The 16,466-nt window shown below is 49.1% G+C and overlaps 1 protein-coding gene across 1 annotated transcript in view; it reads right to left on the bottom strand.

The window, feature by feature from the left end:
- Window positions 1-780: 780 nt before the first annotated feature.
- Window positions 781-16,466, bottom strand: part of AHR (aryl hydrocarbon receptor) — a 55,710-nt gene continuing 40,024 nt past the window's right edge. The window contains exons 5-11 of the mRNA XM_051963057.1: window positions 15,519-15,642; window positions 14,635-14,765; window positions 13,359-13,561; window positions 12,458-12,567; window positions 9,045-9,186; window positions 5,585-7,571; window positions 781-3,240 (exon numbers count right to left, since the gene is read on the bottom strand). Coding sequence (XP_051819017.1) covers window positions 3,103-3,240; window positions 5,585-7,571; window positions 9,045-9,186; window positions 12,458-12,567; window positions 13,359-13,561; window positions 14,635-14,765; window positions 15,519-15,642 — 2,835 coding nt within the window. The 3' untranslated portion in view covers window positions 781-3,102. The remainder of the gene's footprint in view (window positions 3,241-5,584; window positions 7,572-9,044; window positions 9,187-12,457; window positions 12,568-13,358; window positions 13,562-14,634; window positions 14,766-15,518; window positions 15,643-16,466) is intronic.

Raw genomic sequence — 16,466 nt, 5'->3', positions numbered from 1 at the left:
CTATCCTGGCGCTTCCTGGTCTGCACCACCGGGCTCCCACCCTCCCTCCCTCAGCTCTGCGGCCAGCCCGCTTCCCGGCTGCTCTTCAGGACAGCCCCCTCCCCACCGCTCTGCCCTTGCACAGGCTGTGGCCCGGCCCGGGAGGCCCTTCGTCCTCCGCCTCTGAGAATCGGGCTCTTTCCTCACCTTGCTAGTGCCCTCTTCTCCAAATGAGCTTCTACATCTTTATTAATATGCATTTTATGCCAAATCTATTTTAGCCTTTCAGGTTCCAGAGCCGAGCCTGGAGGCTCGTCCATCAGAGGGGATGTAAATTACTTATATTAACAATATAACTATTATTAATATCAATAACAATTATTATAACTTACTAACTGCTTAATAATAACTTAGTAAGTTATTACTAATAATAACAATATTAATAACTGTTTAACAACTGCTGGAGTGAAGTGATGGAATAGATCTCATCACAGCCTGAATGGCAGATGCTATTTCCAACTGGCAGGAAAAAACTTGGGGGAGGGATCCCCCAAAAGAGCACGGCGCAGAAACACGAACACACTTTAAAACCACTCGAGGAACTGTGTTGAAAGCCACCGCGGCGGCCTACGCTTAGTGAAGTCAGAACTTGCTCATCCCAGCAGCCCAGTCTCCCTGCTCTAGTTACACAGATCCACTTTTGGACACATGCATTTATAAGCAAAAGCCGCGATCCAGCCCCCTCCTCCCCTCCTCCCCCCTCCGGTGTTCCCCAACAAGAGCTCACACCAAAGAACAGGAGGGGATTGACCACTTTTATTACCATATATTACCATTTACAACTTTTACTTGAAGGAAAATAAGCACACAACAAACCATATATTAAATACGAAGCTCCTCTATGGTGGGTATAAGCCATAGCGAACTGGGGACAAAAGCAACAGGAGCGGTCATGATATTACCAAGAAAACAGTAATAGTCCACAAGGCTAGCTTAGGTAGCCACTGAAGCTTCCTAACAGGAGCTGGGGGACGGCGAAGCGCTGTGAAGCAAAGAAGAAAATTAAATATACTGACACAATTATGCATTGATCATAGGCTCAACTAATGCAAAAATGCTAAATATAGCTTCTCTAAAGCAGTGCACAAGGGATTACTGCTTTCTTTGGCACTTTAGCAATACAGACAAGGTGTACTTGGTTCGACACTTTAATATTCTCAACAAGATAAATTTAATAGTTTTATTGACAAAAATACACAACATCCCTTTTACCTTTTAATTTTACATTATCTATACAATAACTGATTGTCACATTCACAATTTCATTGAAAATCTATGGTTTTTTCCACTAAATAACATCTCCCCCCCATCCCCCCCCCCCCCCCCCACCCTCACCCCACCCCAAATGAAAGATTCTACAGGAAGTGGTTGTGTGAAGATTGTTCATGTAAATTTTAGATGGAAAAAATGGCAAAAATAATCATTCAAACCACTGGTCTGAATTCTGATACCTCAAGCTGAAAAATGATGAAATGTTTTAGACAATCCAATTTTGTGCTTAATACTTGAATGACATTCTGCAGATTTTTTTCCCCCCTGAAAATGAATGACTGAAAACTGAAAATTATTTTTGGCTTTTGTGTATGTCTTAATGTGCTGTAAAAGCAACTGTAAAGAATGTCTTCTATTATGTCTCCATTTGCGATTCCAGCTGATGTCATCCCATAGAGACAACAGCTGTTTCTGTCCTTCAAAGATCATGGTTCAAAGAATAAATAATGATGGGCCAGACACTAAGTGGCACTTGACTTTGAAACTGTTTCAGTGGATCTGGTGCTGTGGAACAAATGAGCCTTTTTCTCTGTTGATCTAAAAGTTCCTTCCTGACATCTGATTACTGCAAATAATGACTAGTTGTCTCTTATTAACACAGGATACCAACCTAAGTGTATTTGGGTTTACGATTTTATTTTTTAAAGACACAATTAACTCACATACACAGTTGGGATTTACGATAGCTATATGTTCTTAAGTGTGACTCATACTATTTCAAAATGGAATATTTTAACTATTGTACAAAGGACAGTTTTCTTCATTCCATCGACGCGACGCCCTGCGATCTGGGCGACCGAGGCCGGACGCGATTCCGAGCTCCCCCTGGGACGAGATTCGGCACCGAACGTCGGCGGCTTCGACTCTAACGCTCCTCGGAGACGAGAAAAAGAAATCGTTCCCACTGCTCTCAAACTGAAACCTAGCAAGACGATCCAGGTGATCTGAACCCACTAAGGACATGGAGATTTCTCCGGGTCAGCTCCAGTGCAGTGCTGGGCCAGAGGCGGCTCTTCCCCGGGGGGAGGGGAGGAGGCTGGACAGGCCCAGCCTCCTGGAGTCCACCTGGAAAGGCGACCCTACAGCCCAGCGAGGTTTAGGGTCATCCTCAGCACGAAGCTTGCTTCTGAAGACAGTGGCCACAAATCGAAATACTGCCTTTTAAAATATAAATTTCACAACTAATTTCACGACTAATGACTGGGACAGAACAGACTCATTTTGTTTCCTTCTCAATAAAAGATAAGGCACATTGCAAACATTTAAAGTCTCAACGTAAACAGCAATATAATCAATTAATTTCTTTTAAATAAATATCTTCTTTTACTCTTCTAATATCTCAAAAACAAAAAGCAGGGCTGACTACTGCAGGTACAAACAGAACTGGACTGAACACAGAATATTTCTTTAAAAATCCAGGTGATATAATGAAGTAGGGAGAAGAGGAAATCCATGCATTAGTCAAAAGAAATCAAGTCCTTAATGTCCAAAATCCCTGCGTGACCAGAGAGGCACTTGGGTAGACATGGAGGAGGCGTGCACCGGTGCAGGATTTGCCAGACTGGACGCTCTCTGGTGCAAACTGTCCATCCAGCTTACGGCCAAAAGCGGAGGGGCCAGGGGAAGCTCGCGGCTCCCCTTGGAGGAGAGGGGCTTCCTTGCCAGCTGTCTGCTCGCCAAAGTTCACTCCCACGCACAGGATGCTGGGAAAGCAGAACCCTGTTCTAGCAGTTCTTGGCGAGGGGCTCTTCCTGGCGAGGCCCCTGCCCCAGGCCGTCTCCTCCGGCCACATCAGAGGAGCCCATTGGAGGGCAGATCTGGGAAGGGTCTGGCCTCCGCTTGGTGGAGACAGGCGGCAGATTGAGGGTTGTTCAGGCCGTTTAATTGAGCTGGGTAGGTTTCATTTAAAATGCCTCCATTTAAACCATTCTGAAAATGGAAAAAAGAGTCATGACCTTAATAAGGATAAATAAGAATGACGATACCAACCTTTCAACGTGGCACTAGATAGGATCTCATTTGATGCTCACAACAACCCTGAGAGCTAAGTGTAGGAAGGCTCCCATTCTAGGAAACTGAGGCAGACAAGTTAAGTCACCCTGATTTAAAACAGCTGGATCTGAAGTCGGATCTTCATGATTCTACCCACTGTGCCACTACAATCCGGAGCATTTAGTTGGAAAAAAGCCCCAACATATACCTCCCTGAAGAACAATTAACTTTAAGTGTCACTGTGACAAGATGCACTCCTAAGTGACTGCCTTTGACATCCTTTTATTGTTCTCCAGCTTGCCAGGGGAGCTCAGGGTCCACGTGGGGTGGAGAATAAAGCCACGAAGTGGCCGGCCAGACAGGAAGGGTGGAGTGGGGGCTGGGCGCTGGGCTGCCTGGGATTTCTGCTTTAATTTAAGATTTATTTAAGAGGCTGTCATGAAATGGGAATAACCTCCAAATTTATGTAATGTAAACAAAGCAGAAGGATTCCCTTCTCTGGGCACCCCAAAAAGGGAATGAATGGCTAGAGGGGGAAGGGAAGGTTCATGAGAGGCCTGGATGGCAGAGGCCGCAATCTGCTGGGGAAGCCAGGAGGACATGGCATCCAGACCACCTCGGGAGGGCTGGCCTGGGCAAGGAGAGGGCGCCTCACTGACTGTCAAGTTCAGAGTGAAGGAAGGGGGTGCTGTCAAGGGTCTGGGGATGAAGGAAAAGGGGGAGGGCGCTTCAGCCGAGGTCCTTGGCTGAGGGAGCTGCTGAGCAGGGCCGGAGGAAGGGGGCCACAGGCCAGGGGACGGGGAGGGCTGACAGGGCCGGTCCCAGTCCTCTCGGGGGGCTCAGAGAGCAAGGCCGGGGTACCTTCGGCTTAGTAGTGGAGAGGAGGAGCTGAGGGAAGGAAGAGACATCCTCCTCCCACCCGGGGGCGCCTCCTCTTCCACACTCCACAGTCCAACCAGAATTGGCCCTCACCCTGATGCCAAGGGGACCCTCCAGCTCACCTCAGGCCAAATGGCCATCCTCTGTGGCCGCCTCTTTGGAGCCTCTGGGGTCTGTCAGGCTGTTAAAGGGCCACCTGTGGGTGAAATCTTCCTGCTGCCCTCCCAGTGATGCATCACCCCTTCTCCCTCAAAACAACCTTTTGTATTTTTTCTTCCTTTCTCTCTCTTTCTCTTTTTCTTTTCTTTCTTTTTTTCTTTTTTTCTTTTTTTTTTTGCTGAGGCAATTGAGGCTAAATGACTTGCCCAGGGTCACATTTGTGTATATTTTTTAAAGTTCCATCAAACTAACCAGCAGGACACAGAGTCTGACATTCTGTGTCATGCTGTACATCCCCACCCTCCATCCTCCACAAGAGAGGCCTGGATAACCTTAGGTCTTAGGCTTCCTCTTCATATGGCAAATTTCCACTCAATTGGCAGGCCACAATGATTTTTTGGTGGATTTCCATATAAAGCTCTTTGAGTAGGACCTGCTGATCTACTGAGAGCAGGATCTACTCCCAGTGGAAAGTAGGCACACAGTAGGTGCTTAATAAATGGTTAGTGACTGAATGCTTACCATTTATTGATCAGTTGCTTAAAATGACCAACTAGATGAGGGAATTGATTTTGAAATCAAGGAAAAGACTGAGTCTGTATTTGCAAAATATCCCCCTTCTCCCACTGAAAATGTGAGTGAACAAGAGAACTGTTCGGTTCTACACACATGTATTCTGGGCTATATTATAACATATTTAACATGTGTGAGACTGTTTACCATCTAGGGGAGAGGGTAGAGGGAGGGAGGGGAAAAGTCAGAACAGAAGTGAGTGCAAGGGATAATGCTGTAAAAAATTACCCAGGCAAGGGTTCTGTTGTGGTGAGCTTGTGATGATGATGATGATAATAATAATAATAATAATAATAATGAAAATGCAAGTGAATGCCCAGTTCACTTAGGCAAGGCTTCAACAAGCTGTTTTTGCTCCCTTAAGTTAAACTCAGGTTTTTCCTCAAACCATCCCACAAATTCCCAAATAATGCATATGATTTAAAAAGCTGCAGGCCCAATTTGCCAACAAAGGCCTTTTGGCCACGAAGGGCCTCTCAGGCTGCCTGCCACCCCCATTTCCAAAGACCTGAGGCCTGTCCCAGCAGTCAGACTCTGGGACAGGAGCAGGCTCTGTAGGAACTGGGGAGTACCTGCACAATGTTGCCCCTTAATTTCCTGCTTTTCCAACAAATATTGGATTTCTTATAAACCCCGAAGCGGCGACTCACTGAGTTAGGAAACAACTTACCTTGTTTAACAATGTGTGCTGATTGGAGGCCATGGGGTTATACTGCATCGGATCCATGTTGGAAGCCTGGTCTTCGGGCTGGCACGGAAACATGGAGACAGCACCCGCATAACAGGCCGAAGGGGCCGCCAGCGTGGGCTGCAGCTGGCCCCCATAGCCTGTGCTTTCTGGGGTTTGCTGCAAGCAGCTGACAAAGTCTCCTAAGTGAGACATCGGGAACGGAGACTGTTCAAAACTTCCTACAGGAAAGTCCAGGTGATCCAGGGGAGCCGGCTGGGGGAAGAGCGCCTGGGAGCAGGACATCAAGCTCTGGGTGTAGGGCAGAGACTGGAAATCCGGGTCTGGAAAGACATCGCAGGGCTCCTGCTGGACGCAGGGGAAGGGCTCGGGCTCGCCCGGTCTCCAGCTGGCCAGCAAACCATCCACTTGTAAGTGCTTCATTTTCTGACAGAGATGCTGCTGCCGCCACTGCTGTTCCAGCTGTTCCTGGACCATGCAGCTGGAGCTGGGGATGTGAGGCATCTCCTGCACTGGCGGCTGCTGCAGAGGAGGCTGGGCCTGCAGAGGAGGCTGGGGCTGCTGCAGCAAAGGATGCTCAGACTGCTGCAGCAAAGGATGCTCCGGCTGCAAAGAAGGCTGGGGCTGCTGCAGATGATGCTGCGGCTGCAAAGAATGCTGGGGCTGCTGCTGCAGGTGGTGCTGCTCCTGCAAAGGATGCTGGGGCTGCTGCTGCAGGTGGTGCTGCTCCTGCAAAGGATGCTGGGGCTGCTGCTGCAGGTGATGCTGGGGCTGCTGCTGCAGGTGATGCTGCGGCTGCAGAGAATGCTGGGGCTGCTGCTGCAGGTGATGCTGCGGCTGCAGAGAATGCTGGGGCTGCTGCTGCAGGTGATGCTGCGGCTGCAGAGAATGCTGGGGCTGCTGCTGCTGCAGGTGATGCTGCGGCTGTAAAGGATGCTGGGCCTGCTGTTCCAGGTGATGCTGCGGCTGCAGAGAATGCTGGGCCTGCTGTTCCAGGTGATGCTGCGGCTGCAAAGAATGCTGGGCCTGCTGTTCCAGGTGATGCTGGGGCTGCAGAGAATGCTGGGCCTGCTGTTCCAGGTGATGCTGCGGCTGCAAAGAATGCTGGGCCTGCTGTTCCAGGTGATGCTGCGGCTGCAAAGAATGCTGGGCCTGCTGTTCCAGGTGATGCTGCGGCTGCAAAGAATGCTGGGCCTGCTGTTCCAGGTGATGCTGCGGCTGCAAAGAATGCTGGGCCTGCTGTTCCAGGTGATGCTGCGGCTGCTGTTCCAGGTGATGCTGGGGCTGCTGTTCCAGGTGATGCTGGGGCTGCAAAGAATGCTGGGGCTGCTGTTCCAGGTGATGCTGGGGCTGCTGCAGCAGAGAATGCTGGGGCTCCAGAGGGGGCTGAGGCTGCAGAGGGGGCTGGGCAGCCGAAGGGGAGAAGGGGCCCTTGTTCAAAGAAGACTGAACATAGGTCAGGATTTCATCAGTCAGGTCGAGGTCCCCGATGTCATCCTCCTCAGCCACGTCACCTCGGAAGAACTGCTCCTGCTGCAGGCGCCTCAGGTCGTCGAAGCTGACGCCCAGGCCCTTCATGATGCTGTGCAGCTCGTCCGCAAAAGAGCCGCAGCGGTCCTGGGGCCCCTGCCCCAGCTCGGCCTCCCCCGCCAGGTTCTCGGGCCACTCACCGCTCCCCAGGCCGTCCAGCTCCTCCCCCGGCCCCGAAGCAAAGCCCCTCTCTAGGGGCGGGGGCCGCGGCGCGGGCGGGCAGAGGTACACGGACTCGTCTTGCTGCAGCATGGCGCCCAGCAGGGAGCTGGGATGGCAGGGCTCCTTGGCGGCCCCCGGCCCCTTCGGCCGGCCCAGCAGGGGGTCCATGGACACGGGGAAAGAGAAGGTGACCTCGTAGAGTATGGCCTCTCCCGTGGCGAACATGAACGGCAGCTTGGAACCCCGCTTCCGCAAATGTTCCATTCCCTCCTCATCCCTGCAAAGAAGGCGGAGAAGGCTCTGAGACCTCGAGAAGATGCGCCAGGGACGCCATGAGCCCGACGGAGCCCGATCAGGGGCTGGCGCCGGGAGGCGGGGTTGGTGCCAGGGGGCGGACACGAGATGGAGCTGCGCTAGGAGGCGGGGCTGCGTCAGGAGGCGGGGCCGCGCCGGGGGGCGGGGCCTCCGCTTAGGTCCGGCCGGGCGCCGCTAGACCATGGCCCGTGGCGGTAGCTCAATGCTCGGGACCGACCGAGCCCAAGAAAAGACTTATCGTCTCTGATTACCTCTGCTTGGAGGGAAGTCTCCGCCAGGCGCCGATCGGGCCGAGCCGGGGGGGGCTTCTCCGGGGCCGCGCTGCCGCGGCTCGCCCGCCGGCCCCCTCGCAGCACCGAGAGGACCGCCCTACTGGGGGTCGGAGCGCGGCGGATCTGACCGCGGCGGATCAGACCGCGGCGGATCACGCCAATACTGCTTGGACCCTCCGCAGTGGAGGGCGGGGCGCGAGGGTTCCTACGAAAGCTTGGATTAGATTGGCTCCAACTTGGCGCATCTCACGTGGCCAGCGAGCTCCCGAAATCCTACTTCACTGGGGGCACGGCCAACACCCACCTGCCCTAAACACGCCCCTGCGAAAAACCATGATGGCCCCAACGCAGACCTCCGCACTTCCGGCCATGAGCGGCCTGGGGAACGGAGGGACGGAATGGGGTCGGGGGAAGAGAAGCCTTTTCTCTCGTCTCCCCTGGACCCAAACCCTTCTTCCCGGGATGGGGGGGGGGGCGCGCGTGGGAGAGATACCACACACTCAGGGCCCGTTTTTAGCACCTTCCCAAGCACCATCAGCCCCCACTCACCCCCCCTCCCACCTCCTCCCCTAGTCATGAGGCTCAAGACCCTGGACTCATCATTCCCTCTTAGGGCACGCCCGCCCCAATCGCCCAGAAGCGGCAGCCTGGGTTAGGGTTAGCAGCTCTGTCCCTCCCTGCCCCCCTCGGGAATCCATCCTGCACGTTCTGGGGCGCTAAGGCGCCTCTGGGCCTCGGGCCGTCCTGTGCCTGGGATGCTCTTCCCTCGGTGTGCATATCCACACACACACACCCATTATGCACACATGTATGCACGTGTGTGCGCGTTATATCCCTACATGCATAATTGTATACTCCCATCTCTATGTATACGGACATACAAATGTACGCCCACACACGGCTAGTATATACCTAGTTTTTAACGGTAGTCTGCTTATTAATAAATGCTTGTTGACTGCCCTTTGGATGGCTGCCATCTGCGTGGACGTGGAAGGGTACACAGGGGCCGGGTCACCCTAAAAGGTTCCCACGTGGGCAAACGCCCACTTTTCCTTTTGGTTCCTTTCTGGCTGGAGAGGATGACTACTTTCCCTAAGCTGATCTGTAAAGCAGGCGCAGTAAAAAGGGCATCATTTCATTGACAGGGACTATCCTGTGCTCACGTGAGTGGTCTTTGCGTGGCGATGATGTAATCTGGCCTTCCATTCTTATAGACTAAACGGGCGTTGGATTGAACCCAGGTCCAGCGATTCTCTTTGGTGAGAAGCCTAAACACTGTCATGCCGCTTTCTCCGGTCTTAATCACTAGAAGGAAAGAAAAAAGCAATAGTCTTAATTATTCAGTGGAAAATTAAAGATATTAAAAAGAAATGGACCCCATCCTCAGTTCTCACTTTGCATTTTAAGCATTTTATTACTTGTAGACACGGACAGCTTCTTGCTTGTTTACAGACCTCTGTGGAAAGCAATTTTTACATCATGTGAATCTGCATCCGGTGCCGGGATGGGGGTTGGGAAGAAGGGGACTGCATGCCCATGGTCAGACCCGAAAATCTCAAGTTAAGCTCTGGTCCAGCAGAGATCATGGACGGCTCTCTAAGTTGCCCTGTTCTGCTTTCATTTGGATTTTTTTTTGTTTGTTTCTTTTAGACTTTTTCTTTCTTTTTTTTTCTTTTTTTTTCTATTTTTGATGTGTGTGTGTGTGTGTGTGTGTGTGTATGTGTGGTTGTCACAAGAGTTGAGGGAGGGAGTAGAGGAAGAGAACACTGTACTGTCCAGGGTAGTTCACATCAGTGCTTTTTAGAATGCAGATTTCTTTATGTAAAGTAGAATTTGTATAATGTGAAATTTTGTAAAGTGAGATCTGTAATTTAATAATATTTAATATCATATTAACATGATACTATTATCTTAATATTACAGATAAATATATTGTACAAATGTATCTTAAGTATCTTTTATAGCAAATTATTTTTGTATTTTTCTATTCATTTTAAAAATAATATTAAAAAGCATTTCAGTTATGTTTGACTATTTTGAGAAAACCACAGCATGAAAAGAATGAAAATAAAACAAAATCACAATAAAGATTTAATTGAAAGAAGAAAAAAATTACTTATTAACACGAAACTGATATTTTCAGTAAATTATTAAAGCAAAATCCTCATCATTGAGATAATGGACACATGGAATATTAGAAATTAAAGTTATCTGTCTTGTGCCTGCAAGTAGGGGGATTTTATTAGAATATTTAAAACGTCCAGGTCCATGGGTCTTTGGAAGGGCCTCAATGACCACTCCAGACAAGCTAGAGCCGAGGAGTCACTCCTTTCCTTCCCTATGAGACACGAAATACAGCCACCTCCTCTCCAACCCAGTCACCAATGGGGAACCTCCTGAAACAGTAGAAACACTTTTTTTTCCTGATCCATATGAAGTAGATTCTGCCTCAATTCTACTTTCCCACAATGCTTTGAGCTCTGCTTCCCAGGGCCAAGAGCATTCCACCCTTTCCTGCCTGATGGAGTCTGCATCCAAATGCCGGAGAAGAATGTTGGGTCAAGGACAAGCCCGGGGTCCTCTGCTATTAGGGAGCCCCAAGCAGGGCCCAGTGGTCTTTTATCTAAGCCCTGCCTCTGCTTACCCCCAAAAGGGCATCCTAAGGGACTTCTGAGAGACATCAATCCTGCTGAAATTCAAATATTCCATGATGTGGGGTCATAGATGGAACTGGCATGGATCTGAGACATTGTCTAGACCCACCTCCTTTACAGAGGTGGGATCAGGCTCAGCCTTCTGAGGCCAAATGTGCCCCCTTTCCCACTGATGCCCATTACCCTGTCTCAGCCATCTCCTCATTCATCAATTCCCCCCGGGCAGCCTGTTCTCAATGAAGCCATCATGGCTCTGAGACCCCCTCTCTCAATGCTCACAAAGCCCGGGCTGACCTAAGGGTCCAATAATTTTGTGAGTCAGAAAACCAGGCTTGGGGGCTGCAGGCCGAGAACCCCACCACACCCGTGCATCTGTCAGTCACCAGCCTGTTCCCATCTCCCATCTCCAGGTTTTTCAAAGATCTGTGTTAAGATACCTTAGGAAAAGGTTTGCTTAAAGTGAGTTTGCACTACTTGTAATCACATGAAAAGGTGCTCCAAGTCACTATTGATCAGAGAAATGCAATTAAGACAATACTGAGATCCCACTACACACCTGTCAGATTGGCTAAGATGAATGACAGGAAAAGATATTGACGAATACTGGAGGGTTGTGGGAAAAGTGGGACACTGATACATTGTTGCTGGAGTTGTAAACTGATCAAATATTCTGGAGAGCAATTTGGAGCTCTGACTAAAGAGCTATCAAACTGTACATATCCTTTGACCCAGCAGTGTTTCTATTGGGCTTATATCCCAGAGATCTTAAAGGAGGGAAAGGGACCCACATGTGCAAAAATGTTCGCATCAGCCCTTTTTGTAGTGGCAACAAACTGGAAAATGAATGGATGCCCATCAGCTGGGGAATGGCTGAATAAATGACGGCACATGAATGTTATAAAATATTATTGTTCTATAAGAAACAACAGCAGGAGGATTTCAGAGAGGCCTGGAGAGACTTACAGGAACTGATGCTGAGCAAAATGAGCAGAAGCAGGAGCTCACTGTACCGGCAACAACAAGATTATAGGATGATGAATTCTGAGGGATGTGGCTCTCTTTCAACAATGAAATGATTCAAACCAGTTCCACTTGTTCAGTGATGAAGAGAATCAGCTACATCCATAAAGAGAACTATGGGAACAGAGTGTGGAACACAACAGAGCATCCTCACTCTCTCTGGTATTTCTTGCATTTTTTTTTTCTCAGTTTTTCTTTTTCCTCCTTGATCTGATTTTTTTTTTTTTTTGTGCAGCAAGATAATTATGAATATGTATACATATATTGGATTTGACACATACTTTAACATATGTAGCATGTGTTGGACTGCTGCCATCTGGGGGAAGAAGGGGAAAAATTGGAACAGAAGGTTTTGCAAGGGTCAATGCTGAAAAATGACCCATACTCATTGCTTTGTAAATAAAAATTTAATTTAAATTTAAAATTAAAAAAGAATTTAAATTTTTTAATTTAAAATTTTAATTAAAAAAATTTAAAATTTTTAATTAAAAAATAATAATAAAAGTGAGTTTGCACCATGTTTCCCATCTGTCAAAAAGTAACAGTGGCAGAAACCATCAGGCCTGTTCCTTTGCTTGGCCATAAGACCCAAAGGCGGCATCGGGCAGGTTTCTAAGACCCTTCCAATTCTAATTCAGTTCCCAGCTCTGCCTGGGCTTCTTACAGGTTCCTGGAAACTGGAGCCATGTGGGGCTGACATCCCTCTGCCTCCTGACTGACTCCCCAAGGCTCGTGTGAGGGGCAGACCTGGAAGCCCCATGGGGGTGGGAGGCGGGGGGTACTCCCTACCCACAGTGCTTGCGAGCATCCTTGGGAATACCACCTCACACAATCTAACACCCACATGTCCAGCAGGTACCACTTTCCAAAGGGCAAGGGCCATTCTGGTGAGATCTACTTACTCCGGATATGACTTTCTGCACAGTACAGCATGTCAGCAGCATGGATAAACTGATACCCGGATCCCCTCATGCACAGCTCTGCCTCAGTGTACCCCAAAACAAGTTTTCCTCTGTAAGAGAAAAAGCATGAAAACCAAAACAGTTATATTCAGAGAAGCAACCCAGTTTTATTAGAACCTATTTCCAAAGACAATATATAACCCGAAAAGAGCTCTTTTCTCCTGACTTACACTGGCCAGCAGAAATGCAAATTAAAGTTTTATTCTAGTTCTTCCTTCTGTCTTGAATGTAAGTTCAAATTATAAAATAGCCAAATGAATTGGGAAGGGCCCCCAAGCAAATCTGTTAGAACCTGCCCTACCAGAAAACCAGCCCTCTTCCCCAAATGTCAGGCTCTGGGCTTCCTGACTTCTAGCACATCTAAGCAACTGCTTCTCAGACTTGCCCCCCAGAATTGCTGCTTCCTGACAGACCCTTCGGGCTGTGTAGCCAGGCTAGTGTGTTGACAACAAAGCCTTGAGAGAGACAGATCTGGGCACTAAGAAATACAGAGCAGGCCCCCGATTCACTATGTGGGACACTCCAGCCCCAAATTTCTGGTCCTCCTCAGATCCAGTTTGTCACCTTTCAAACAACGCTAAGTACCTTTTACAAGAGCCCAAAGAAGCTGTTGAGTCTCAGGGACCATTATGCTGAATGAATGCCTGGGTGTTAATATTCAGTTACATCCTGCAAGTTCTCCAAGAGCGTGGAGAGTAAGGAAGCTTCTTAAATCCATAAGCACCATGCCCTTCCCTCCCAGGCTGAAGGAATCCATTAAAGGGGTTGCAGCGAGAGCTTCCAGGCCAATGGGGGTCACCACAGGCCAATGGGGGGCCACCGTGTCAGCAGTCCCACTTACTTGGCATCACAGCCTGTGGGAGTGAAGTCCAGTTTGTGTTTGGTTCTGAAGATAAAGTTCTTGGTCCGGATTTCGAGGATGGACGGAGGCTGCAACGGCGTAGCCACGGCGAACAGAGCCAGCTGAGGAGCCAGGGAGGTTCCATCTTTGCCCTTCTTGTTCTGACCATGAAGGAATTTGAGACGCCCTTGAAAGTTCATGGCCTTCCAAAAAGAATATAATTCAGCACTGAAAGTTACTCTGAAATGAACTTAAACACCATTATGCAAAGAACAGAGGGCAAAGTACTATGAACGTTACTATCTTTACATATCCCAACACCAAGCCAGTTCAATTTAATGAACGTTCATTCATTAAGACAGTGGTTCTCAAACTTTTCTTTTCAGTATCTTTATCCTATTAAAAATGATTGAGGTTCTCTCCAAAGTGTTTTTGTTTATCTGGATTATATTTATAGACATTTACCATATTGGAAATAAAACTATTTTTGAATTTGTAGACCCTCTAAAAGGGTTTCAGAGATCCCCAGGATTCTCTAGACCATACTTTGAGAACCACTGCATTAAGCCATGGGGTAAAGCTTGGGTCAGACCCTGGACATGCAAAAATGAAAGGGAAAAAAAATCACTGCCTCTCCAGAGGCTGACTTTTTGGATAAAAGACATAAGGATATAAACAGAAAGTTCATACTGTTTTCCAAAGAATTCAAATCAATCACATTTGCATATATGGCCCTTTCTAATTTCATCATAATAGCGCTACAATGGAGGGAGTACAAGAAGGATAATTCTCTTTTAACAAATGAAGGAACTGAGGTTCTAAGATGCTAAATTATCCAAGACTGGGCTCTCCTCACCCCGCAGGGTCCCCAGAGCCATCTTGTTTGCAAAGGTGGAAAGCCTCGCCAGCGGGAGCTCTCTCTTGGGTGAGCTGAGGCCTCCCAGTCTGCGGGCCATCCCACATCACGAGCGCTGTGCTCTGACAGAGAAGGGAAGTGTGCTTGTCGCCCCGAGGGGGGCCGATTCAACAAAACTGATCCTATTTCATGCAACTGCTGCATCCTGGACAGAAAGGTCTTTGGAGCAATTCTATGAAACAATCAAATTTCCAAGCTGTCAGTTATGGTTATTTTAAAGCATCTCTTCTGTTATCCAACTCCTTTGCCGGCTCTCATTTCCCTAAGGCGAAACCACAGGCACACAGTGAGCCCCATGATTTTGGCCAAGGCCTTCCTTTCTCCTGCTTTAATGCTATGATCTGCAGACGTTCATCTTACCAAGAAGCCTGATGAATTATCTAGGAGACAGCGCAGGCGGCAGATGAAGCATCTCTCCAGGAAAGGAGAGTTTTCGGAAGGAAGCTGCTCCGGGTTATAAAAGCCCGAGGGCTGGGGGAGCCCGTGGCCTTCTGGAGAAATCAGAAGACAGAAGATACAGAAGATTAAAGCTTGGCCAGAATCAACAGTCTGAAGGACCAGTGTCAGGAAATCTTGCCCCTGAGACAGCCAAGAGGGCTTTTTAGCCATCAAACAAAGGATGAAGATAGGGGATTACCCACTCACAATAAAACTTCCTACTTTAAAATAGGAGAATGACTTTTTATAGTCATTTATATAAATATATGTTATACACACACACACACACGAAATCCTCCCATATTAAAAGGATGATGACTAACAATCATAACAGCTAAAATTTATACAGTATTTTGACTTCGGCATCCCAATGACCCAGGAAAGCAGCCCTTGCCTGCTCCAGAAGCCTCTCCTGAGGCTATTTTGTTTTCCTACTGGCTAAAGGTACAATCTCCACCCCATTATTCCCGCCTTTCTTATCACTCCACCCTTTCAGGTTTTCAGGTATGAGCATGGGTCACATGGATGGTCTTAACTGAAGAGACAAACAAGCAAAGCTTCTCATGGAGGGAGTCATTCAGGCCCAGCCTTGGGCAGTCACCCAACGTAGGCCGGGTTTGGGGGCTGGAGGTCAGCATGGCGGAGACAATCACAATGCTGTATTTCATTAACAGGCCTAAGAACTCATTTCAAGCCAGCAGGGATTCGGGGCCCCTGAGAAAACGGGGCTCAAGCGGAATTCCCGCCAGCCCGGAGCCACCCCCTATCTAGGAGCAGCCACAGCGGCGCTTGGGAAGCCAGGTCACCTTGTCCTTGGGGCACCGAGTCTGCCGGCTGGCCGGGGTTCAACATCCAGTGCAGCTGACGCTGGAACTCAGCTCTGTCCTCGGTGTGGATGAGCTCATACACGCTCTGATGGATGACGTCAGACTGAGGAGAAAACCAAGAGGAATCATCAGCCCCGCCTGCTATGTCCCTCCCTGAGACCAGGAGCTACTGGGGAAGCAAAGGAGAAAGATGGCTCCCTGGAAGCTTTATTGAAGGGGCAGGAGGGGCAGGTGCGCAGGCCAAAGGCACAGAGGCCAGCTCCCAAGGGAGCAGGGATGGGATCTACCCAGCTTTCCCCCCTCCCCCCGCCAACCTCCAGGAAAGGGGAGAGCTTCTGTGCTGGCTCTGGAGCCCTTGGACCTGGGGAAAGCGAATGCCATCCCTCCTGTGGGCTAGCCCTTGGCTACCCGGCCCCAGCTGGCAGGATTCCCCCACAAAGGGTGTCGGGGGACCAGCTTTGTGTCTCGGGGGTACCAGCTTTGTGTCTCGGGGGTACCCTCTGCCTTACAGGCACTCCTCACGGCCTTTCTGCTTCCCTTCTCTCTTCCACTCCTGCGCTGACCTTAGGGCCCAGCAGAAATGGCCCAGACCCTCTTGCACATGACCCACCCTCAAAAGCTTCCTGAGAACATGTTCCCTCTTAGACTTCTGTCCCGAGATTAATCCAGCCCTGTGCCCTCGCTGACTACGGCGATTTACTTTTTAAAGAGTCAAGCAAGAGAGGCAAGGCCTCTTCCCCCTTTGAAACCTCATTCTTTCACTCAATTCAAGTCTTGCATAAATCTGAATTGCCCCCCTTGGGGTCAGACCAAAGTCACCTAGAAGTCGGACCAGGCTGAGCAGAGAAAAGCAGAGCCTTTGTTGATCACCACCCAGGTCCAGGGAACCCACACATCCTGATGATGAATCCCATCAGCTTCGTCAGC

Source organism: Antechinus flavipes, chromosome 5, assembly GCF_016432865.1.
Source record: "Antechinus flavipes isolate AdamAnt ecotype Samford, QLD, Australia chromosome 5, AdamAnt_v2, whole genome shotgun sequence".
Lineage (NCBI taxonomy): Eukaryota > Metazoa > Chordata > Mammalia > Dasyuromorphia > Dasyuridae > Antechinus > Antechinus flavipes.
This window is presented reverse-complemented; position numbering and strand designations above follow the sequence as displayed.